Below are 26,800 nucleotides of genomic sequence, written 5' to 3'. Positions count from 1 at the left end.
AACAATTTACTGTAAATGAGCTCAATGGTTTATAATACTTGTAATTATTTATAATACTTGTAAATAACACTATAAAATAAATAATGCTTTAAATTTTATTTCCCTTCCAACACTTTTCTTTATTCAATACACGATATATACTGAATATTCAAATTGAAAGGAAATATATTGATGAAGAGAATATCAATTATTTTAAATGTTATGCAATTTCGAAAATTTTTGTAAAGTATTAAAAATATATTATTTCGAATGATTTGAGTGGGAATTTAATGTTTTTATTATCATGTGAGAACATGATGCTGTTTGAGGGTTTGAGGTTTTTGAATCGACAAAATGCGGGGCCAGAAAATTGGTGATTTATCGCTTTTGAGGCATCAATTTTTCACTTTTAGGGTTATTAGAAAATGATAAAGGAGGCAGTCATATTTGGCGTCTTATCGCCAACAAAAAGTTACAACTTGGATCGAATCTCTACCATGTACCCGATTCTCCTGTCTGACCAATAAAGGGCAGGGTCTTAAGTACTTATCGCCCGAAGAAGCACAAAGTAGAAAACGGGAATCAACACAAAATAGCGAAATAAGGTATCGAAAGGTATGTATATATATTATAATGATAATAATCATATAATTTTTTTAAACTTTCGTTTTCAATTTTTCTAACTGGAAAAAAAAAGTCTTGGAGCTCGAAGGATTTTCACAACTTTTTTTTTCTTCAGCCTTGAGAAAAATTTTTGGAGCTGGACTGATTTAGAAATGGGGAAGGGGGACGTTGTTTTTCAAAATATCGATGCATGAGTAATCTGATATTCCCGTGATTGTTTTAAACCGGTTTAAACTGCTTAGTGACTTAAATTAAGACCAACAATGGCTTGAAGAAAATACTGTTCTCACATGATAACATGAAATTTGTGATAGCAGATTTCAATTTTTTTAATTATCTTATTATACATCTTTCAAGAATTTTATCCTCAAAATCTTTATCTAAAAGGAAAAAGTATCCATTTATATTTAGATGATTGTGATCAAAGTTTAATCTCAAACAACCATGTTTAATAGCATCGCCGGCTGTAATCAATGAGTTTCAAAATGCGAATAAATACTATTGATTTGAAATAAAAACTACTATTTCGGCTTATATTGCGAATAAATTTTATAGATACGAATCAAAAAATCGAATATGTACGAGTTGGAATAAGAACTTGAATTATTGTATTTAGATCAGAAATATTTTATATCATACATGTATGCATCATAATTATACATGATTCTAAATTGTTGTTGATGATGGATTCTTTGCGAATCATTGTGTCATTAAAACATCAGATTACAAAAGTCATAACGACATTTTTACAGATTGGATTTATTGTATACAAAGTGATGAAACACTTGTGAAAGTAAGTGAAGTAACCAAGCCTAAGAGACATGGATCAATAATTCGCAAACAAGCAATCATCGAGTCATGATATTTCGAAAATACATTGCACAAGTTCCATTTCAGGTTCGAATGAGCCTTCAGATGAACCTCAAGGAAAATGTTTTCGAAAGTTTAAATTACCTTTGCTGTTCGCTAATGAATCGAAGGATCTGAAGTATTTTAGTAGCATGTTATGTTCTCACGATATTGTACTATTTTATTGAACTTCTGATGTAGCAATCAGCAAGTAATATTTGTCCATTACGCTTACGCATAGAGTGTATAAAACAATCGTGCTATTTGATTGCAAAAGCGTTTCATGCAACATCCGTTTATGTTCATCATATCCAAATAGTTATTTTAAAATCCAATACTATTATTACTCTAGAGTTTACTGTGAAAAATTCAAACATGTTTGTCACGAAACAACTTGGATGAATGGTCATGAAATCGAATACCATTTCTGAATATAATGCGTTTTCAGTTATTGATGGTAATAATAGCAGTGGTGTTATAAACAAAACAATTTTAAGCATACTATGTTATAATAGGAAACATGAAACTTAAACGTATTTGTTCACGTCTTACTTAGGAGATTCTAAATTTTCCCAAACATGCTTTAGAAGAAAAAAATGCATTTCAGGTAATTTAGTTTTATGAAACATCAGTAGAATTGTCATAAAAGAGAAATAATTTTGTCGATACTCAAAATAACCAGGCATCATGTGTTTAGCGTTTACTAACAAAATATGGTTCTTGAGCCAGTAAAACTAATTGAACTAGCTGATACTGGGGGTTAATTCGAAAATAATCAAAACTAAAGCCAGCTTGAAAATAATAAGTAGAATAATTATGCATTATGAATGTTACTTCAGTTTATACGTATATATTAAGCGATGTTCCTACTACCCGTCCGCCTGTAGAAGAAGCACGCTCCCACCCCCTTTCAGTTTTCTGGGGTGGTTTGATGTTTGTCCACCTTACCGACAGTTTGTGGGTAAGCTAGACAAGCATCAAGAAACCGCAAAAGGGAAAAAACAGGGGAAAGCGTGCCTTATCTGAAGATGGACAGGTCGTAGGAACGCCGCTTTATGCGTATGTATCAGCATCAAGCTTATGCGTATATGTTATACGTATCCTTCAGCATTTGATTTTTGTTATTTTTTATATATTTTGATATTTTTTTTAGTTTCATCTTCTTTTCGCATTTAATCTCATGATTTTAGAAAAAAAATTCAGTATATGCACACAATTTTTTTATGTATTTTATTCTGATTTCATATTATTGTAGATACTTCAGAAAAGTATATAATTCTTAGAGAGTTGGTAATAACAGCATTGCATTTATTTTCCACATCTTAAAATTTTATAAAACCTACTAATTTCCTTAAAAAAATTCATAAAGTATTTGAAAAAAGTCTTCTATCCAAGTATTAGATTAAATGAATAAAAAAAAAAAATCTGAATTTTAAAAAAAATGCCGATATATCTTTTTGCTACTTTTTTAAACGAAAAGTTAATATTTTTAATTAATCGCCATCCCTAACAAACTATTTTTTTTTCCTACCCGTATCTAAAAAGAAACTGATGAGATGTGACATTTTTAAATATGCACACTTCTTCACAGTGACAAAACATCTTTAACCAAGCTGATAGTGCATTTCAGTCATAAAGAGATAAGAACCAACCAACTCGAGTAAACATACGCCGGCACCCACATGAAGTTGAATGACTTTCACTTTTTCTTTCTTTCTTTTTTCTTTCAAAGACCTTGTCATTAACAAAAGCATTACTGAGTGAAAGGTCAAAGAAGACGAGACCGATGTCAAATGGCCTGAACTTTCCCTTTCTGAGACTTAATTCAGCCCACGATCAACTAGAAAATGGAATGGGCAGTGCGGGCCTCGCCTATTTCTCATATCTTATGCAGTATACTCTCTGTCTCATATGCACTGGTGATTTGCTTTGAAGAACTTCGTTTCTTCAATGAAAGTTTTTTGACGACCCTGAGTAGGCGCCTTGTGTGAAATGCTATTGTTCGAGAGTGGGTGGACATAGTTTGGAGCAGAGCCCATTTTATGTGAGCGCGTGGAGTGGAGTGCCGTCCAAAACAGAATTTAAACAGTCGCCATTTCTACCCACGCAGGAGTGTTTAGTAAAATGTTCATTAATACGAATACACTGTTATTCAATTTAATGTTTTAGTTTATGATCTAGGATTTCATTAAATGAAACAATTAAAACAGATTTATGTAGCCAATGTCTTTTCGCACAAGCTTTGATGATAAGAATACTTATACTAGAAAAAAAATTGGGGGTGCGCTGATTGCAGTGCATCATATAATATTTCATATCACATTGCTTTCAAATTTGCATATCGTGTGATACAATAGAGGATTTGAGCATTTTTCTGCCCTAGATAATACACATTATGTATCCTCCCTTGTGATAAAATGCTTACTTAAATTTCATATTTCATCACATTTTTAACGTAATAAACATGTTCGTGATTATTTAATATAATTTTTTATTTTATTTCAGTGACTTAGTTAAAATGGGTGCGGTTTTATTTATTTATTTATTATGATACTTGGTTGTATGACCTTCACATTTGTTCACAATTATTATAATATATTATATTTAAGAAGACACTAGGCATTTATAAATTCTGTAATAACTAAATAAACGTAAAGAAACAGATAGGAACTTCAGCAATTTTGATAAAATGTTACTATTGTCTTAACATTTTATAACTCATAAAATTTGCATTTCTTGCCAGTTTATATGACAATTAGACTAAAAAATATTTTTTAATCTTCCTGCTCAGCCCTCCCCCCCCCTCCCACCATTCTCAGCCCAGTGGTCCTAGACACTAGCGTAATTGGAAATCCTTTACTTGTGTTTGGTAACCTTTCCGTATATTTATATTCAAATTAAAGGAATGGTTTAAACTGTTTAGTTTATTTTTTACAAATAGATATATTTATAGAAATCAGGAAATTATAAAGCTTTAAAGAAACGTTTTATTGATAATTGTTCGTGATTTTGCTTTTTTTAATTGGAAAAAATTATAATATGATTACAAAAATAATGGTTGTCTATGTTTAGATTACGGCTGAATCATTATGAAAAAAAAGCCATTTTAAAGCTATTTGATGGTGCTTTTCAGACACTTGTTGGTATGACATGGAAACATAGATGCAGGATTCAAGTGTAATCGTCTACATCAGATAGTGTAGCTATTTAGCATTTATAAATCGTGAGAGGAGAAAAAGTATCAAGGTTTTTTTTACGTGGTGTTGAGTTCTTTGATAAGTGGCAGAAATTCTAATAATTTAGGTAATTTAATTTCATATTTCAATAGACTTTTAGCTTAACAATATATTGATGCTATACGTTCAGATAATTTTTACATAATTTTATGTCTATCGTGAAAATGCATATATATTTATTTATTTAAAAAAAACTCAATGACTGCATGCATCAAAGATTATACTCATTGTTATGAGTATAAGCAGACTATGAAAATTATATTAACTTGGTGAGTGTAATGAAATACATTAGAACTTGGCCAATTATACTTAGATAGTGGTAGCATTACCTTAATATAATTTATAAAATGTATAATTTTTATATATTTATTCATTTAGCAATTTGGCCAATAACATCATATAAATCGACCTTCCCAAGGCTCGCCTTCGTCCAGTGACTGTAGACATTTGCCCAATAATATATCCACACTGTTTACTTCCCTCTAAAATTCACGATCTCAATGAAATCATTATGTAAGAATGTATAATTTGTGGTGCTCAGTTCTGTAATTTTTACTTTCTCGTATACGTGATATAGAGAAAGTATACTAATCGCCAAAGAATTTGAATTCGAAATTTCGACGAATCTCCACATTTTGGACCTGCATGAGTTCGAAAAACACATTTTTTGGAAAATGTCCGTCTGTGACAAAGATAACTCAAAAACAATCTCAGCTGCGGTTGAAATTTTGTACACGATCTTTATACTAAATTTGCAGATTTCTATCAAATTTTGAATAAGATCTGTTCAGAGAAAGCTCGTCTGTCCGAATATAAATTAACACGATAACAACAAAACAAAGAGAACTAAATAGAAAAGATTCGATGCACAGAATTAACATCTGTATCAAGGGCTTGACCTTCTGTTGGTTTGCACTTTTAGAAGATTGGAGGTACTATAACTCTAAGATGCAATGACTTAAATATATCAAATTTGGTATGGTATTGTGGCGAATTGGAATGTGCGTGGATAGAACCTGGGACCTTGTGGTTCGCAGCCCAGTAACATGACCACGATACAAAAGCAATTGCTCGGGTAGCGTAGCTGTTAACTGGCTTATAAGCTTTTCACCAAAGTATTTTATGACTACAAATGCAATTTTATGCCAAATTTTTGTATTAATCGGTTGGGAAAAACGCATATTCGATTTTCGAATATTATTAACCGCATGCCAATGATTTATCGCCAAATAATTGGCCAAGGATGACACAATAGATTGAATAAAAATGCCAAATTCACATCAAAGGTTCTTTTTTCGTAACTATTGTATACCAATGCCATGCAAGAGGTTCTCTAGGATAACATCTTTATTAGAATATGCGAGAAAGTTTTAAGGAGACCACTCTCGCTAGTTCTAGTTTAGATATGAATGTCGCGAAAAAGTCATTTAATATTGTAACTACATAATTTTCCCCCTATGATATAAATATGTATTGCTTGTTCTCTATAATATTAAAAAACAAGTTTGATGTGTGCAAATATGGCCCGATGCACAAAATTTAGCATTTTTATTGAAATATTTTTCTAAATAGAATTGCAGAAACCATGGATGGAAAGGAATTCCTCGCTTTCCTGTTCAGACGGACAAAAAAGAATCTGGAGGATGTTCCGCTTTATATGTATGTCAAACTGCATGACTTGTCGAGGAAAAATGATAATTTATTATTTTGAATCACGAAATCGAGTTGGGATCTAAAGCAGACGGCGAAGGTTAGGCAGTATTATCCGATTCCTGCATTATTACGACCAAAACAAGGATAAAAAATGCATGTTGATAAAATCTGACCTAAGAATCAAATTTATTCGAAAATATTAATGATAGTTTATTATCTTTAACCCTTTTTAATATCGTCGAAGTGATATTTAAAGCAAGCACATCAATTTTTAATTCTCTATTGTAAGTTAAATGACCGACTTTGATTCGAGCTTTCATCTCTCAGAAACTTTCGAAATCACGAAAATATTTATAAACATTTTGACCCTATAAGATGGTTTTAAAGAAATAATTACCAGTTAAGATTTATTATTGTTATACTATTTTATTGAAATAATAGGGTGACTCTAACTCTAAAAAAAGGTTCAGAAACTACGAAAATATTAATAAACATTTTGACCATATAAGATGGTTTAAAAAAAATTAATTATCAGTCAAGATTTATTATTGTTATATTAATTTATTGAAAAATAATGCATCAAACCTAACTCTGAAAAGAAGGTAAAATTTCATCAGACTTTTTATTAAATTTTTCGATGAATCAAAAATCTTAAATTCAATTTATTATTCAATACAAATTCAATTTCTTATCTCAAACCATAAAGAATCAAGCTGATTTGTGAATCATCAATTAACAAATAAAATTGATTTTATCTTAACAAATTTTTTTACTTCAATATATATTCCAAAAACATATTGATATATCATTTCTGAAAAAATGGATTAAAGGATTAACAATAATAAGCCTCCAGTGTTATAATTTTACCTTTTAATAATATCTCCAGAAATCAAATCGATTTAGCCTACTTATTGCTTTTAATCTTTGTTTTGATGGATTTTTTTTAATTAGTGATGATTGTTTTTTTATATCCTGTAGGTTTTACATTTCTTAATTAACTATGATTTATTTTCCTTGCTAATTTTTTAAAAGTATTTCATCTTTTGATTAGATGAAATGTGGCATTAAAATATCTGTTTTATATTGCGCTTAAGAAAAATTTAAAAAACATTCTTTAATATAAAAACATCAAAACACCTATTTACAAGTTAGTAACGAAAACAGAATAATTTACAAATAGCTACTGGTGCTCATTATTTTGATTTACAGTCTTGTTTTCGGTCACAGATTCTGCCATGAGAGAAATTTAAGGTCTCTAATTAAGCCATTTATCCTCCTTTTGTTAATCTCGAAACAGAATCACAACATTGACATTTGCAGCAAACGATATATATATATATATATATATATATATATATATATTTGTTTCCGATTAATTTTTAAAGCAGGAATATTCTAAGCATTTTTCAGATTCGAAAGTTTAAAATAACTTTTTGTAAAAAACTATTGAACTATTAACTAAAAACTATAACTATTTGAAAAATGTTTGGAATATTCCTGCTTTGAAAATTAATCGGGAACAAACACATCGATTTAGTATTTGCAGGAAAATTCTGTAGATAACACATATAACACGAGGAAAATTAACAATAAGCTTCAGAATAAACGATGATTTTTTTTGGCATCAGAATGCAATCATTTGTTTGTTAGAAATCTTTTCTCAGAAAATCCATTTCGACTCTACTTAAAATTAATTTGATGAGTTGCAATTGAAGAATCTATATATAAAGCGGAATAAAATAAAATATAATCGAATTCTCGATTCAGTTCCTTAAATTTATAAATTCTGGAGCTTAAATATGCAAAGTTTTATAGAAGATTGTACTGAACAGTTATGGTTTATATTATTCAGCCCATAGTTTTTTAAATATGGAAATTGTAAAATCCCGTATTCTCTTTAAATGCAGTCCATGAAAGAAAATAAGTTAGAGTTCATTTATGAATTTTATAGCTGTTAACAACATAAATACTGCTTCTGAGGCGGACTTAGTCGCTAGGAGCAAATTTCCGATTAGTATCTTTTCCCTGGGCAGACTTTGCAGCTAATGTTGGACAGAGAAAGGATTAAAGATTTTTTTTAATCCGCACAATCAGGATTAAAAAATGCTTTTAACCTTATAAATAGTTTCCTTATAAACAATTTTATAAAAAAACGCACACAAATTCTATGAAATTATAATATTATTCTATAAAATATTTTATTCTATACTATACTATAAATTATATTTTATAAAATACCATACATTTATATTCTATAAAATATTTTATTCTATACTATACTATAAATTATATTTTATAAAATACCATACATTTATATTCTATAAAATATTAGAGTAATAAGATTTTGTCAAGTAATATTGATCAGGTTTTATCTATTTCATTAGGTATATTTTGTTGTAAAAGTACATATAAACAGCGAGCGTTTGCTTAAATATTGTCTATAAAAGTGATTGCCGCTCAGTCATAAGTGGCAATAAATGAATAAGACATATTCACAAAATTAATGAAATAAAAATATTAACATAAACCAAATTATCAGTCCCCTGATTATTTAAAAAATGTATTGAAATTTGAAAATAAATAATGACTAATTTATTAAACAATGGGCCTCATAGAGTGCACTACTTAGTGCCGAAACCATCTAAATCCGTCACTACCAACCACTAACAACTATTATTACTTCTTTCCTTAATTTATTATTGTTCTTCTCAAAATTTAATTTATACTTTTATTGTGGAATTTAAAACATTGTTTTCCCTAAATGACTTCATTCAATGGAAAATTTCACCTTAAACTCATTGGTAAAAAAAATTTCCAGAGTCAAAAAGCAGACTTTTTTATTTTGAATATTGCTGAATTTTCTTTTCTTCGCTTTTTTTCCCTTTTTTCCTTTAAAAAAAAAAAAACATAATTAGAGGCTATTTACAGTAGTAATATTCGCCGCAAGCATAGTAGGGAAGGGAGCAATACTTCCTCCCTCCTCCTGTTGCTCCTGTTTGCAGCAATAAATTACTGTTTGATATGAGTATGCATACACTTAAATTTTTTCCTTTTTAAAATTAAGTTTCCTTTAATTTAATAAATATTCAAAATATGGAACATTAGATTTTTTTATTTGATACAATGAAACTTTTAATGTAATAAAGGAACAATTACTAGTTTATATTTCATTTAAATAAAAAATTAATTTCAGAATAAAATTTTAAATTATTTTCCCTGTATCTCTTGTATTTATTTATTGACATTTATGCAATAGTGGCTGAACAGTGAAAAAAAATTAATTATTAGATTAAAATGAATGCGAATACAAAGATAACATTTACAATAACACAATTTATTAAATTTTATTTACCACTAATTATATTTGATTTTCTTATTTATTTTTAAATTTTTGGGACCATGGATATTTTTTCCTAATTGGAAAGACTTTATAACCTATCCGTTTTGGTAAAGATTGTGAAGAATTCTCATTATCTTCAGAACTAATAGCATCTGAAAAACAAAACTTACCTTCTGAAGCATTTCTTGATTCTTCAAGGCTTAAATCTTTGTCCACTTGAAATACTCATTTTAATCTAAACGGAAACATGAAAAGCTAACACTGAAATATTTTCGCAACAGTTGCTCAAGTTAAACTCATTTTAAATCAATATATGAAACAATTGCCTACCCCCTATTAAAAAAACTATACTGATGTGATAAAAACGGAATTTTCATAGCTCAATTTAGAAAGACCTTAGCCCATACGAAACACAGGTACAGCAAAATTTGTTGAAATTAGTTGCAACAGATAAGCAGGAATATTAAGGGCTTAATAATAATTTTCTGATCAAATGTTCTTTGAACATTGCATGAAGCATAGCTAACAATAAGTTTCAAGAAACTCGGCAACCTTGAGAAGCATAATGTCAACCTGGCGAGGTTTTACAGGTGCGCTCAAAATAATAGAGGTCCTTCCATAGTCATTTAGTTAGTTCACTTGCTGAGTCAGTAAATGGATATACCCTTGATTTTTTTAAAGATTCTTTAATGTTTATAAGATTCAAAAAAATAGTCCAAGCATCACATTTTCATCCATGTCACAAAGCACAACTGTTTACCATTATTGATGCTCTTATACTATATTTTTGGACATAATCTTTTAAAAGTTTATTTCCAATAGTATCATTTTTACAAAGATGTGTTTAATAAAACCATCGGGAGTGATTTCTCCAAAATTTTCTCGCATACTTTCTAATAAACTTGTCATATCTTAGAGCGCCTTGCATGCACTTTCATACAATGGTTCAGAAATATTAAACTTTGATGTGAATTTAGTATTCATTTTTACTGAATCTATCGTGTCATCATTGGCAATTAATCCCTAGTATGTGGTTAATAGTACCCGAAAATCGAATGTGTGCTTTAGACAGGCTTTTATCAATCGATTGAAACAAAGATTTGACATAAAACTGCATTTGTAATAACAAAATCCTGTACCGAATTTGGTATATGTAAGTCACTATGTTTTTGCAGTATCGCGTTTACTTGTTTCTGAAAATACAGACTAACAGACAGTCAACCCGATGTTGGTTTTGACTGAAAATTTGACGGGTATCTACACTATAGATCTTAAATCTGTGTATTCAATTTTATCTAACTTGGTTTTGTAATTATCTTGTTAACTTATATTCAAACAGCCGGAGAAAAGGACCTTCTCTGAACAGATTTTACCAAAAATTTGATAGAAATCTGCAAATTTGGTGTAAAGACCGTATACCAACTTTCAATGGTCTATCAAAAAGCTTTTTTGAGTTATCTTTGTCACAGACAGACAGACATTTTCCAAATAGGCGTTTTTCGAGCTCATTGGGATCTAAAACGTGAAGATTTATGGACCACTGGGCTCAGCGAGAGGGTAAACTAGATCATTAAAAAATGTCTTCAGTCTAATTGCCTTATAAACTGACAAGCAAAACCAATTCTGTGATTTATAAAATATAAAGCTTTGTTAAGTAAAATTGCTCAGGTTCCTATCTGTTTCATTAAGTTTGTTTAGTTATTATTAGTATTTATAAATGCCAAGTGTCTTCTTAACTGCAATCAGGGCCAGACTTAGTCAGTCTAATTGGAGCCCGGGGCAAAAACTTCTTTGGGGGGCCCCCTCTGCGTTACCACTTTTTTATAGAGGTATTTAAATTTAACGTAAAATAAATTTTCTGTTCTATTTAGGGGCCCCCTCTGATGTGGGAGTCCGGGGCATATGCCCCGTATAACCTTATCTTAGTCAGGCTCTGACTGTAATGCATTGTAATATCTAAACAAATGTGAAGTCATACAGCTATGTATCATAATAAATGAATAAATAAAACCGTACACATTTTAACTAAATTACTGAAATGAAAAAAAAAAAAATTAAATAAATTCCTAATATGCTAATTAGGTTAAAAATGTGATGAGATATGAAATTTAAGTAAGCAGTTTATCACAAGGGAGGGTTCATAATGTGCATTATCTAGGGCAGAAAAATTCATAAAAATCTTGAGTGCGAATTTTTTTACGACTACTGTACTTTCTCTAAAATACATATATGAAAAAATAAAAAAAAAACAATAAAAAAACTGCTATCTTGCCATATGTTTAGACCAATAAGGCCAGGTCTGATCCTTGCCTCATAAATTCCAACTAATCAATTTATATGAATTGAAGAAACAATACTTAAAAGTTTCTGTAAAAATATTTCACTTGTAAAAGAAACAAATACATTTGACCGTTTCACATTTATTTGTCTTCGCGAGCCCAACTATTGAAACAAAAAATTCATACCAGTAAAATAGCAAACCTTTCAGCGGTAAGTTCTGATAAATAAAATTTTAAAAGCGCTGTGCCAAACACCGTGGAACATGCTATCAACGTTTGGCCTGTACCCAGATTTGAATTGATGGAATTCTTATTGTCAGGAGACCACGCGTAGACAGTGTTTATCTGGCTGTGTTAATGTGGGAAAAAAAGGGTAGAAGTGTCTGTCTTCGCCTGTGAAGTCATTTAAAAAAATTAATCATCATCACCTGATCTTCAGACGTAGTGCCGAGTAAAAGTTAAAACTGTCGCTTAAAATAAATCATTCCAAAAAGTGTTATACCTACTTTCTTTCTTCTATACATCTCTGGTTCATGAAAATTGATAGTTAGATTTAATTTTTATTGATTTTTTTAAAAGAGACTTCTAAAAACACAGAATATGAATATGAATCAACTTTAAATTGATTATTTTAACATAAAAGCATGAATTTCGAATTAAATAAAATTGTATTCCTTAAGAAGCAATTCAAACGCAGCTCATTTCTTGTTGGAATATCTGTTCCAATTTTATTGAGCTCCCAGATTCCTTGTCAACTATTTTGGAAAATTTTTCTTTTTCTTATTTTATATTTATTGAATATTCTTAACATTGTTTCATATTTGCTTTTTCATATTTTAATTTTTTTGAAAATTTTCTCGCATTATAATCAAAATATTTTCAGTGCGAAATTATTAATAACTAGCTTTTGGTGACCAACTGTTCGCAAACCGTAAGTATAGCATTAACTAACTGGTGTCAACTTAATTTGATGAATTACATCATTTATCACCTAAAAGAAATAATATTTTAAATTAAACTTTAGCAGTAAGCATAGACCAGCCTGATTGGTTAGCAGTATCTGCAAATTGGCGAAATCGGTCTTTTTGTTAAAATGGGGGAGAAGTTTATTAAAATTTTATTTTGCAACATCTGTTAAAACTTTAAGACTGTAGAAGACATGTGACATGATATATCTAAGGATCAAGAAAATTTATAAGAAATAAAGATTTTCAAAATAAGTTTAGTGATTATGTCTGAAGATCTATTTTGAGTTTTTTTCCCCCCGCATAGAGAATTTACAATTGAGAATTTTTTCAAGTTTTTTTCCTTTTCACAAAGGAGAAACACTAGTGGTCTAAGAAGGACATTTTGAGGGTATGCGAAGGGTCAAACTAAAGGAGAATCTAAAGGTTAAAGATTTTGATAATTAAATTATTTTATACATTTTGCGCGCATGAAAATAGAATTTGTATTAAAATCAGCAATAACAACAAAAAAATGTAACTAACTGTGCAAGAATAGTAAAAGAGAAAATCTAAGGTGTAAAGATTTCTGTGTTTATAATTAAGTTTTAAAACAAAAGTAAGTAAAGCTTCTTTTTTATTTAAAGATTATGTATAATCTAAACAGTTGTCGTGAGTGCTGTAAGAATTACATGATATCAGAAGAATGTATTTCAATAAGTTAGGAGACGAACGTGAATCAAAGTTTGGCATATCTGGTTGTGTTTCGCTTCTTTATAATACGTAACTGTATGCCGGTAATGTAAAAAAAAAAAGAAACTTGCACACACCAGAAAATTCAATTAATGCATTACAACACAGAAGATAAGATTCATACTCTTTTCTTTCACAACAAATCCGCTCTTCTTTCAAAGTCAGAGGTCAGCCGACAACTCGACAGAGTCAAGCAATATTAACTACACGTACTAACTCTTTTAAAAATATTAATATTCTTTAAAAAGGTATAGTTTTGGATATTTAAATAAATTAGGTTACTATGTTTATTTCAGTGCTTTCAAATTTTCTAATATAATATTTAAATTGCCTCAAATAATTTTCTTGAAAATACATATAAAAAAACGAAAAAAAAAAAAGCGCTAATATCAAAAATTTAATTTTTAAACAAAAGCAAGCATCAAATCATTTATTGAATCTTTTGATAAATATCATTAATGAAATTAAATTAAATTACACATTAAATGAAATGTTTTTTCATTAATTTAACTATTTTGTACTTCCTATCATAATCCACTATATTAGAATTTGACTACGTGTTAACATAATTAAAGTATAGGAACAAAAATAATTTTTATCGATATATCGTTGCATGTTAGATTCATAATAGTAATAATAATAAAGAAATTATATCAAGCCTTAGACAAATGTCGGTGAAGAAAGTCACGAACTTATGATGTATCAGTAACATCTACATTGCTAGTTCATTTTTTGTGCATACATTCTACAGGCCGTGACGGATTTGTTCAGTTTTTTTTAAATGTTTGCGGCTGAACTTTTAATCAAAATTGTTCTCTCAAACGTTCGGCTACGCTCTGTTTCTGTTCAGTTCTTTTAGACAAGTAAGTAGTTCAATTAGGCAATGTTTGTAAACTATTATTCGATCAAACCAGTTTGGTTGCACTTAATAGGTTATTTTATAAATAAACCCTTAAAGATTAGTTAGAACAGTTGAAATGCCAAAACATCCACTTAATTTTCCATTATACAGCCGATAAATAGATTCTTTTTCTCTAATGATTTGACAGATAAAAATATTACTCATTAAAATCCAGTTTATTTTACAAAATTTAAAGCTGCTGAAAAAAATTATTACGCCAGAATAAAAAATAATTTTGTATAAATAAAATTAAAATAATCAAAATAGCTATTTATTCCATCGCATTACGTGATTATCTAAATTCGAAACATGGAAAATTTTTACATTATTAAAATAATATATTAAACACTCTTTTATTAATATTAAATATTTTTTGATTATCATGTATAGTTTCTGAGTCTATATGGCCAATTTTAGATTTTATAAATCATATTTAATAATAATATAAATATATATAAAATCATATTTAATAAAAATGTAATCATATATAATAATAATCATATTTTATAATAATATAATCCTATATAGTAATAATCATGTTTAATAATAATATTATAATATAAAATCAAAAATAAATATAATAAATAATTGATTTTAATATTTTATGAACTTTGTAATATTATTTGAGTTTTTGCATATTTTAAATTACTTCTCTCATATCCTGTATAATATCTGTTGAATTTTTAAAAATTTCTAATGCCATAGCTTTTGAACCGATAATGGATTTTTAAATACTAACACCCTATTCGATTCAAATTGGTAGACTACAAGGTTAAATATATTTCTAAGTTACTCTGTTCAGTTATAATGATTTAAAAATCCATAACGTGTGGTCGTACCAAAATGTTATTTTATCGTTGGGAATGTGTTCAAAATGTTAATGCGTAGCTGGGTATGTGTTCAAAAATATTCAACTTCTAATGCACATATATTCTTAAACCACTTTGTAAAAAAGGAATGTTGAATTTTTAAAATATTAATTATTATATTATAAGTAATCAGATGTGTAATTAATGTTAGAATAAATTTTGAACACCAAATTATTCACATTTTGACACAATTTGTAATAGTGAAACTATTACATATTGAAATGTGTAATAGTTTGCAGTACGTAATAGGATCAATCAACTTTCATAAAATGTTAAATGGTCCGGATAGCATAAATTGGATCATTTAAGGAGGGTTTATGTTCTGCAGTTTGAATTTTCATTTACAATGTTTAAATATATTCATTTGAATTTTTGTGTCTGAGTTTTAAAATAACTCAGGCATACTCACTTCATGAGACTTTCATAACAACTCTTAATAAGCTGAACATATGCATTCAGCCATTTTTCTTTTGAACCGATTTTCTTTTACGATGTGTAGAAAGAATAATTCAAGATCGGTATGTAAGACTTTTTTTGTTTGTTTCTTGTGGTCGTTAGCAAATTCAAATGGTCCAAGGACATAATATTATATTTTTTCCCCCTTTTTCATATTCAGCTTTAAAAAAAGTGACATAATTTCTCTGATAATCAAAGCACCCCAAATGTGGCTCCAGGGGCATCTAATCCCCTCTTCCCCCTAAATTTTTACGCCTCTGCTTTTCCATTTGAATTCAATTGAGAAAATCACATTTTCTGGATATGACTGGTTTTACTTTATTTGTATCAAAAAGCTTCAGTTTTTTTTTCTTTTAGTAATTCATGTCATTCATGTGCAGAATTTCTAACACATCATCAATAAATTATTTATCTCTTTATTACACAATATTTACATCAATCTCTTTACTATACTTCTGAGAAACAGATCCAACATAAAATTTCCAAAGGTTTACGAATGACTAATAGCCTTTATAAATTCCATACTAAGTCAAGGATTTCAATAAATAGAAGGTAAAACACTCATAACATCACTTCGCATTCCTCTTCTATGAGTAAATAGCTGCTTCGCCAACCAGCAGGTGTGATGCTTCTACAAACGCAAATAGCGCAGAAGAAAGTGATTACGTATTTGTGGTTCTAAAGATGCTGTAATCGTTTTACGTCACCATGAGTAAGAATCTACATGTTTTACATTTACAAAAAAGCAATTCCATTTCCCGCTTAAACAGCCCTGGGCGTTGTCTTACGGATCGCATTCATGATATAAGCATCAGTCTTTATTATTTGTCGGATCTTATGGTTACTATAGTAACGCCTACCTTACTGCAATATTTAAGAATGTGTTTCACCGTCGACTGACAGTGACGTCATTAGTAATGTTTTTTAATAGAATGGCGATTCTTTCCATGGCCTTCTAGTAGTCATAGGGTAGGCAGTGACCTACAAAGGTCATCGATGTTTCCGGTAGATTTTCTTCGGATTTAAACAAGTAACAAAATCAAGGTCGTTGAATTAAGAAGGGAAAACCTTCGTTTTTCTGGTCGTATGAGCAACTATGTACAGTCATTCTTTTGATTTTGTATCAAGTTAATAAAGGATAGCCTTTAGTTTCCCCCCCCCCTCTTCGTATGGTTAGTATGTTAGATCCTGGAAAGATGAATTGTATTCATCTTCTGTTACGTCATGCAGTGTATGTGACTGTGTTTGGCTGATGTTGAAGTTGTGGCGTAGAGATTTTATCGTGAAGAATTTTAATATCGCCAAACACAAGATGCTTAGATTTCTCGTACTAACAATTCAGAATTGTCTCGTAACAAGACAATTCAGAATTTTGATGATTTTTTTTTCCCAGATTAAAAAAAAAAAGACAAGAATTTGTCAGGAATTTTAATTTAATGCTCTGTATTTCATTTAAAAATAAGTAGCTAATATTAAAAAAATATACTTAGATTTAATTTTTTTTAAAAAAAAGTGAGCATTTGTGGAATTTTTCTTTCTCAACTTTTACGCTACATAAAATATGTTCATTCTAACCATGTGAGTGCATCATCCTGAAGGTGAAGTAGTAAAAGCAAAAGCAATATATTCCATTTATTTTTCTTTATCAATGGTTCCAAAAATTTTTAAATAATTATTTCAATATTTATTTTATTTTATGCATTTTATCTAACAGATTTTGCATCTCATCCAAACCGATATCCCGAATTCCGCTGTTGGTTTTTAGAACGTCGCAGGATGAAATTAAAAAAAAAAATCTGGTCATTTTATAGAAAATCAACTTTTAATTGAAAGCTTCATTAAGATTTCTGTTCATGATTTCATAAATGCATATCGTCTTTGTTGCATCAAAATATAGTTTTGCCAAATTTGCCAGAAAACTTAATTGATGCAAAATAGTTCTGAAGATTAGTTTACATCTACTGTAATTGTTTTCGTTGTCACAAAATAGGAAAGGTCGCAAGTGGTTTTAGCTGTCACAACCAAATTTTGTGTCTTCCTTTTGTAGTTTTCCATAAACGCCTTCTTGATATAATCTTGATGACATACTTGTGATTCAAAAATGAATAAATAATTAGCCTATTTTTATTTTTATCTCTATTTATAATAAAGACGAATATATATGTGTGTGTATGTGTGGGAGTGCTGGGTATTTATAGGCTAGACCGTTCAACTTTGAATAACCATATTTGACATATATATACTTTGGAGGATAAGAATTTGCAGAATTTTGAAGCTTTTATTAGATTTTAAATTAAAAACTAAGCAAAAATTTGGTAGGTTTTCCGCTATAACTTCTGGAAATATTCTAATATAAAAAAGATTTTTAAATCATTTTAAAATTCAGAAAATTATCTTTTCAATAATACGAATATTTTTAATATATGTTTTTCCAATGTTAATCATTTAAAAATGTTTTAATCATATTTTCTAGAAAGAATTCTAAGATACATAAGAATTCTGAACGAATATTAAACAGTCATTGACGATAATGCATAAGAATTCTGGAAGAACAGCAAAATTACTGATAAAAGTCACTATTAAATTTGCAGCTATTTTCATTTTTGTTTTACAATCCGAAAAACTATGCCATCGATTTCAATGTAAAAAATAATGAAAAGTGTAAAATCGTGAAATTAAATTATGTCCCTAATACATTTTGATTGGCAAAGCATATTTCAGGAAAGCAACTAATATATTTACTTAATTCTGAGTAGAATCTGTAAAAGATTTTATATTCATATATCAAATACTATTTCCACGAAGGGAAATGCTAAATTTTACATTGCTCTAGATTATAAATAAGTTACTTTGTTTAAAAGCTAGAAATAGCAGAATGTATTTTTTCTTTTATGAATTTCAGAGGAGTTGACATAAAACAAGGAAAATGCAAGGTAAAATGAACGGAATGGCGGAAGTCTTAGTAGAGTAGTATAAATTATGTACCTATTAAAATTAGAAGCTTAAAAAAATGTTTTGCTGAAGAAATTATTGAGACCAAGTCACAAATATTTAATTGAACATTTTTGCGACCATTAATCTCGGCGAACTAATTGGTCATGACAGGTGGCCAGTTTATAAACAAAAATAAAGTTCCTCCGCGATTATTTAAAGTAGTTACAATTCCCTAAATGTTGCCATTTATTACGGAATAATTTTTTTAGGTAAATGGCTATAGGAAGACTACTCATTGCATTGGTTCTCAAGACAAGACTTCGAAAAAATTTCTTCAATTCTTCATCGATCATGATCCCTAGAATCCAAGGCCACTCTTCGTTCAGAAGTTTATATGTATATGCGGGGTATATATGCGTATATGTATATAAAACGCTATCTTATCTTTTGGACAGGATAACTAAAGAAGTTTTGTTTGGATTTTAACTGGCTTAGAATATGTTGTTAGAAATGTAAAAATCTCGGACGAGTTCGTAAATGGTCTATCAAGCTCAAACTCAAAAGGGGTGGAAATGGGGGGGGTTGAAATTTTCGTTTTGCTATAACTTTCTTAATATTGGAGATAGAAAAATAAATTCAATTAACCAAATTAGCACTCATTAAGACAACTTTTGAATGTAAATTTTTTCGATAACTACAATATTTTAGAAGTTAGAGGCTGAAAAGTGGTTTTCATGCTCTAATTTTGACTGCTTTTAACATCAACAATTTATGTTACCAAATAGTAACTCAGATGTAAAGTAATCTACCTTTGCCTTCCAGCTTGACGAGAGGAATTTTTTACAAATAATGTTGTATTTGTTGATAAGTATACAGAGAGTTCAATCAAATCACCATCAATGAATCGCACCACTGCCAGTCCTTGTTTTAATATATTCTCTTTTGTTGTTATATCGCAATGTACTTAGAAAGTCTTTCAGTTTTATTGATCTAAAAAAAATCACTGATACTCATTATTAATGATCGAAATTGTATCAACGGGGATCGATAGGCTACGTTTATCTTTGTTTTCACTCATTTTAATTACTGATTCACTTCTTCAATCTAAGAATGTGAAACATCGATGCTACGCTTTAAAATATTACTTAAGAATTTATAAATTCTGTAAACTGTCGAAGAGACTACCTTTTTTTTAAATGGAGTTTTGAATTGAGAATCATTAGGACATATGACACAACTTAACTAAATAATCAGAACTAAAAAGAAACTGAAATACTGCAAAATTAGAATTTTTTCGTTTCAAAATGAATTAGAAATTATTACCTACACTTTTATTCAAAAATGTCCATATATTTTTCTATTTTCTGTTTTAAATGTTTAATCTAATCTTTAAGATTAGATAGTGTCTAATATTTCATCTTTTGTCTTTTTTCATATATGATATATCTTTAATCTTTAACATTTTTTGATATGTTTTGATGGTTTTTCGAATGAAAAAAGTTACAATTCTCTCCAGTTTTCAATTTTCGTATACGTAGTATAGAGAAAGTATCATAATCGTCAAAAAATTAGAACTCAAGTTTTTGACGAATTTCCAAGTTTCAGTCAGACCTCCCAATGTTCGAAAAATACATTTTTTGGAAAATTTCTGTCTTTTTGTCTGTCTATGACAAAGATAACTCCTAAATGATTTGAGCTAGGTGGATGAAATTTAGTATACTATCTTTATATCAAATTTGTATTATTTTAAATCAAAATTTGAGCAAAATACATTCAGAGGCAGTCTGTCTATCTGGCTGCTCGAATATAAGTTACCATGATAATTATAAAACGGAGAGAGCTAGATAAATAAAATCCGGTACGCAGATTTAATATAAATAGTTTAGACATTTGTCTAATTGTGAACTAATCCAAAAAGGGGTGGACCGTCTAATAGTCTTTATTTTCAGAAATATATAAACACGATCATTCAAAAATGGAATTATTTTAATGTATCGAATTTGGTATGTAATTTTATCATTGCAAGAGTAGCTTTGTGCCAAATTTTTGTTTCAGTCGGGTGGGGAAAACGTGTCTAAAAGCAAAAATTCGATTTTCGGATACCATTAACTGCATGCCAGGAAAACGCCAAAAAAGTCGCCAAGGATCACACAATAGATTCAGTAAAATTTTTTACTGAATTTATCGTACTTAGCAATTGTACGCCAATGCCATGCAAGGCGTTCTTTAATATAATATCTTTATTAGAGAGTATTTGAGAATGTTTTGGGAAGATCACTCCCGCTGGTTGCAACATGTCTGCAGCGCTAACTATTAAAAATATCATGGAATTGATGTTTCCGTAGCTTCTTTTAGAAACCATTTTGATGCAGTAAAAATGAATAAATTTATCACACATGAAAAGTATCCATTGCTGAATTCTTTAAAAATTGTCTATGAATGATTTCTTTCATGGTATTTCTGTTGTTATATTTATTTAATTTATATAGATTTTTGAAACTAATATGTGCTTTATAATATTTTATATTAAATATCGAAGTTCCTCATCATAGCCAATCACCAAAATTCATTCTTTGTAATTTTGAAGATCTTCAAATTTAGCTTGAAGATATATCATTCATTTACTTCTAAGAGAAACCTGTATTTGAAGAAAATCTCCATAGCACCACTGTTGAAAGCGACAGTCGTTACGCAGCGTGTCTTACAGTGTTCGCCTTGCGTGTTCTTAATATTCATGCGCCAGCATAAAAGTTGCGTGCGATACAAGGATCTGCGCATTAAATCTGATGCTTTAAGTCATGCAAATGATCTGCGTAACGCCTCGCTTGGTCACTTTGTTCGCAGCTCAACAACCTTTTCAGAATGCCTCCAGACGTCGCTAAGAAGTTTTAGTGCCAAACAATCTTTTATCTTAGCATGCAGTCTCAATGTTTGAATAATGTCTACCAAATATTCATATGAAGACGGCATTTCCTTTTATTTAGCAGAAAACTTTTTTTGCATTTGCATCTGCTTCTCGCGTTTATAAAATTATTATAGGTACATGGAACTAACTATCTGTTCTTGTATATGTTACCGTTAAAGCATATAATGCAGTTATTTCATAGAATACCTAGTTATTCCATGAAATAACTGATCGTGTCCGTTAAAGTGTAAAACTCTCTTGTATTTCATGGTTCAACTAGTTATTTCATAGAATAACGATCTGCAGCCCGTTAAAGTGTAAAATAATCTATATCATATATCTCGCGCGACAAATACATTTACCTTCCACTCCTACTGCATTTATGTTTTTGTTTGTTTGTTTTAGAAATAAAAAATGTTTTTGTTTTAGAAATAATGTTCTTTGTAGTTCCAAGTGTCATTTTAGTAATCCTTGTTGTAACAAATGATTTTATGGTACGTTTCCATAAATACTATTTATACGCTGCATAAATTAGATAAATTGCTTCTTTTTCATTTTAATTGTTCTATCATTAGTTTAATTTCATTTTAGATAAATTGTTTATTTTACACTTTAACTGTCTCTCATTAGTTAATTTATAGAATACCTAGTTATTTCATAGAATAACTAGTTAAAGTGTCAAATGAATAACATATTACACACTTTAACGGACACGATCAGTTATTTCATGGAATAACTAGGTATTCTATGAAATAACTGCATTATATGCTTTAACGGTAACATATATAAAGAAGGTTCTTAATTCGAAATTTAATGCTGATAAGTTATGAATATGTTTTATATTACACAAAAGATGACGCATACAATGTTATATATCTGACCACAATTCAAAATTATGAGGTTCTTTCCAAAATAATGCTATACTGCTGCCAAACGGGACATACACTAAACTAAAATTAAGTAATTGATTGATTAGCCGGGCAATTTTTCTATTTTTCCTCTTTGATTATAATTAAAAGAATCGGATCTGAAATTTTCTACTTTTACTTAAAACTAATAATTCCTATTACAATTTCTCATAAAAAGATAAAGTCGTTTTTTTTTCTTTGAAATTAACATCAGGAAAATATGATTTTTCAAAAATTTTACCCTGTATAAAATCTATTCATTTGATTTGACAGCATAATGACGATTCTACAATATATTTTCTTTGAATATTATTTAAGCCTATGAGTAATTAATTAGTGTAAATGATTAAGTGCCCTGGCTTCCGGAATTAATTGGGAATGTCCAGTTTTGGGTTTACTTCCTGACTTGACACCACTCCTTCTCATATTATCTAGATCGCCATGGTTTGATTTTCAGAAAACTAAGTCACTTTAGACCGTTGTCTTTTTTGTGGAGTTTCCAATATTGATAGTTTAGTTCGGCGCATGCGCTAATGAACAATGATGTGATTTAAGTATTATGAAAGGAAAATTCCATTTAAAAAATAAATTAAAGTTATAAAATATCTAAAAAGAAGTTTTAATTTTACGTTTATTGAAAATATTTATTCATGTTACTAAAAAAAATACATCGGCCATATTTATAACACAGACTTTAAGCCTTATTAATGAAATCACTTTATTTGATTTAATGCTTAATTTTGTGGAAAAAAAGCTTCAAAAATATCTTAATCTGAACTTATTTAAAGTTTATTGATATGTTTTCATGGATGTGCGATAAAAATGATATAGAACTCTTAGTATTTGTAAATTATTGTTGATTTGCTGTTAAAGAAATTAGAATTTTAATTAATTAAAATTAAGCTGACTTTTGGCGTTTCCCTCTCCCCCGATTATTTTCGAAAATATTATTGAAAAATAAATTTTGCACTTTTTTAAAATTTAATTTTTTTCATGACACATTTTAATGGTCGTGCGAGTGTTTTTTTAATAGCACTGATTCTTTTAATGAATTTAGGTATAGCAGCTGCTTTTTGTGTTACGTGCGTGTATTTATCATTTCTTTTAATGCGTTACCTTAATTTCTTTTTTTTTCAATAATCGGTATTTGCGTGTTTACAAACACACACGCGCACGCACACAAACCTTCATTTCCTTTCTCCGATTTGCTATTTTGCAAATTAGAAAGGTATCCATCATTTTATATTGTGATGTATTTCAATACATATTTTGGAAATAATTTTAATTTGATTAAATTTAATTAATCGATCAGAAATCAATATTTGCTAATCGGTTTATTTTGCGGTGGAATAAAATTCTACCCAATTATTATTTTTCTCTCTTTGAAATTAAACGTAAAAAATGAAATTATCTTTGTGCCAATGATAAGTATAAGATATAATCGTTTACGTGTATCAGGGTTTTAATGATAAAATTGCAAGAGAGTATAATAACTCCAAGGATCCCTTGAGATATATTACAATATTAATATCACTTCGTAAACCCAAAAATGAGAAGACGAAAAAATATACTATACGGTAGCGCCATTTATCCGTGCTATGCTATTGCGGGCAATAAAAATTATACTCTAGAGGACGCCTTAACCTCGTTGTACACTGTGTAGCATAGTTCTTATGCTACTTAGTCCTTAAATGATAGTTTTTAACTGATAGTTTTTTTTCACTCTCAACAAACAATCAAGAGTTTTTTTAATAAAACTCATTACATTGATTGTATATAAAAATTAATAATTTATTGATTTATGCAAGAAAAATATTGTTTTAAAGTCAATTTATATTTTATATTTTTGAAATATCTGCTCAAAATTTGTCTTAAGTTTTTCCGCTTCATAATAATGTCAGTCACTGGTAAGGAAATAATTTAATTCCCGACTGACGTTTCTTTTAAAAAATAACTGCTTTAAATTGCTTTTGATTTTAAACAATTAATAAAACTCTGAATTTGTCAATTTTTTTTGTTTAATTTATATATTGTTAAAATCGATTTGTTAAACAATTGATCATTTCTAATCTTTCTTTAATAATAAATGGATTTCTTACTTTCAAGGAACTTTAAATACTGTCGACTTATTAAGTTTTATGCCTATTTAATACTTATTAAAAAATGCAGCTATAATCACAAAAACTTAAAAGTAATTGGTAAATTTTTTTGAAAATAATTATTAATTATTTTTATTTAAAACTTTTTAATGATGCATCCATTCAGCCGTTCTAAAAAGTAATAATAACCCATCGTTCTACGTAAGGATTTATCTTGGTAATTCATAAACTACCCTCGTTTATGGGACAAGGAGGAAAATAGTACAACTTCATTTTAAAACAATATGTGCTTCATTACTTCAGAGGACTCTGATATCCACTCAGTTGCATCCGATTTACCACCGCCAGCAAACAAAAATCTTTATGAACAACACAAGTATCATCTCTCAATAAGAACAAGATTACGAAATATTACCCTGATTAATACGAGGCAATATAAAGCTCGAATACTGAAGAGCTTATTTAGAGCAGAAGCTATAAGCTCGAATAATTTCGAAAAGGATTCCGTTCTGTTCGCATTTAGGTGACCAACTGTGCCGAATAATTTCACTTGAGGTTGAATCTTCCTGAACTTCTTCTAATGAATCGCCGAAGATCGCGATAAAGGGCCAATTATGGCGCAACCTCAAACCAGCCACCTCAAGAAGCCATCCTCGTGTAAGGCAAGAAACCTTTTTTTCTGTTGCTGCAAAGGGAGGGATTTTCAAATGACGGGCGTTCTATAGAAAAGAATAATGACAATGGGTGAGGTTGCATCGAGTTTTCAGCTGTAGTAAAGATCGCCGGAAGTTGAGGCCAGTGTTCCATGACTCTTTGTTGATGAGGGTGCCGCCGTTCGGTGGATGGTAGTTCGTTTTCAGGTGTTTGGATGTCTACTAAGTAGGGCCCCTAACTTACTCACCTGCTTTGGATACCCCTTGTGTGTGAGAACAGAATCTCCCAAGTTATGAAACGATTTGAAGGTGCTAAGTTGATCTTTTGGACTCCAGTAAAGGATAAGACATTTCCTTATGACAAGCAGGTAAAAATGGCGTGGGAATTAACCATGCGTTATGTTTATGTTTTTGTTCTAAATGCCATGAACGGTTTTATAGTGAAAGCACAACATTTTTCCCATCCTTTCTTTTGACTGTATTTGTTCATAATTGTCGAATCTCTTGGTAGAAGATTGGTAATATATAGATCTATTTGCCAAAATTATAAAGCTAAATATTGATGAAAAATTTCTTGATCATTTGGTGTCTTTTTACATTATTTTGGTAAAATGCCATCTGACAGTTGTGTTTAAAATGATTTTAAATGATATATAATATAGTTTTCATCAAGCTATTGGAAATGTTTATAGTAATAATGTGCTTTGCTCTTTTTTTTATTTTTATCTAAAAAAATATGTTGAAATTTCGATAACAATATTTAAAAATATTCTCCTAAAATAATTATAAATTGTAGAAATTGCTCCTTAAAATGCCTAAAGATTTCATTTTTTTGTGCACCTCTTATGGCTTTCATGTCAAAATATTGTATATGGTTGATAAAAAAAAATATACAAATCTTGTAAATTTGATCAAAAGAATTCGTGTTTGTAAAGTTTGCATTATTTTATAGAACCGAATATCCGAATCTTAGGAAAACATATAAATAATTTTAGAGTGAATAAGTTTTATATAAATAATATATAATCTGATGAATTAATATATATTATATAAGTAACTTTAGAGTGAATAAGTTTTATACTTAATATTTAAAATTTGTAACTTTGTATCGCTGAATCTTTCTTAAAAATAAATATAACGATTTGGTAGTTATTTCACTATAAAATTTTTGTTGTACGATTAAATTACTATAGCTACCTTTTTATTCGATTCTAAAACAATTTACTACTTCTCTTAACAATCTGGTCTTCTTAACAACGCTATTGTTATTTTAATTGAAAACAACAAAATCTGCGTGAAAATTGTCATGAGAAAGATACAGAAAATGAGACTTCGCGTTTTACATTGATTAAACATTGAATCTTTTAATAGACTTAACATGACATTGAGTAAACATTACATAGAATCGTTTAATAGAC

The 26,800-nt window shown here is 29.1% G+C and overlaps 1 protein-coding gene across 2 annotated transcripts in view; it reads left to right on the top strand.

Moving 5' to 3' along the window:
* The window catches only part of LOC129985208 (rhophilin-2-like), a 140,799-nt gene that overhangs the window by 81,017 nt on the left and 32,982 nt on the right, over positions 1-26,800 (top strand). The window contains exon 1 of one of the 2 annotated variants that reach the window (XM_056095148.1): positions 25,432-25,750. The exons of the other annotated variant lie outside the window; for it this stretch is intronic. Within the exon in view, the coding sequence (XP_055951123.1) occupies positions 25,676-25,750 (75 nt within the window). The 5' untranslated portion in view covers positions 25,432-25,675. Of the gene's footprint in view, positions 1-25,431; positions 25,751-26,800 lie in introns of those variants that run through there. 2 annotated transcript variants of the gene reach the window in all.

Source organism: Argiope bruennichi, chromosome 9 (assembly GCF_947563725.1).
Source record: "Argiope bruennichi chromosome 9, qqArgBrue1.1, whole genome shotgun sequence".
NCBI classification, from domain to species: Eukaryota; Metazoa; Arthropoda; class Arachnida; order Araneae; family Araneidae; genus Argiope; species Argiope bruennichi.
Note: the sequence above shows the minus strand (reverse complement) of the source record. Positions and strands in the feature narration are given on the sequence as shown.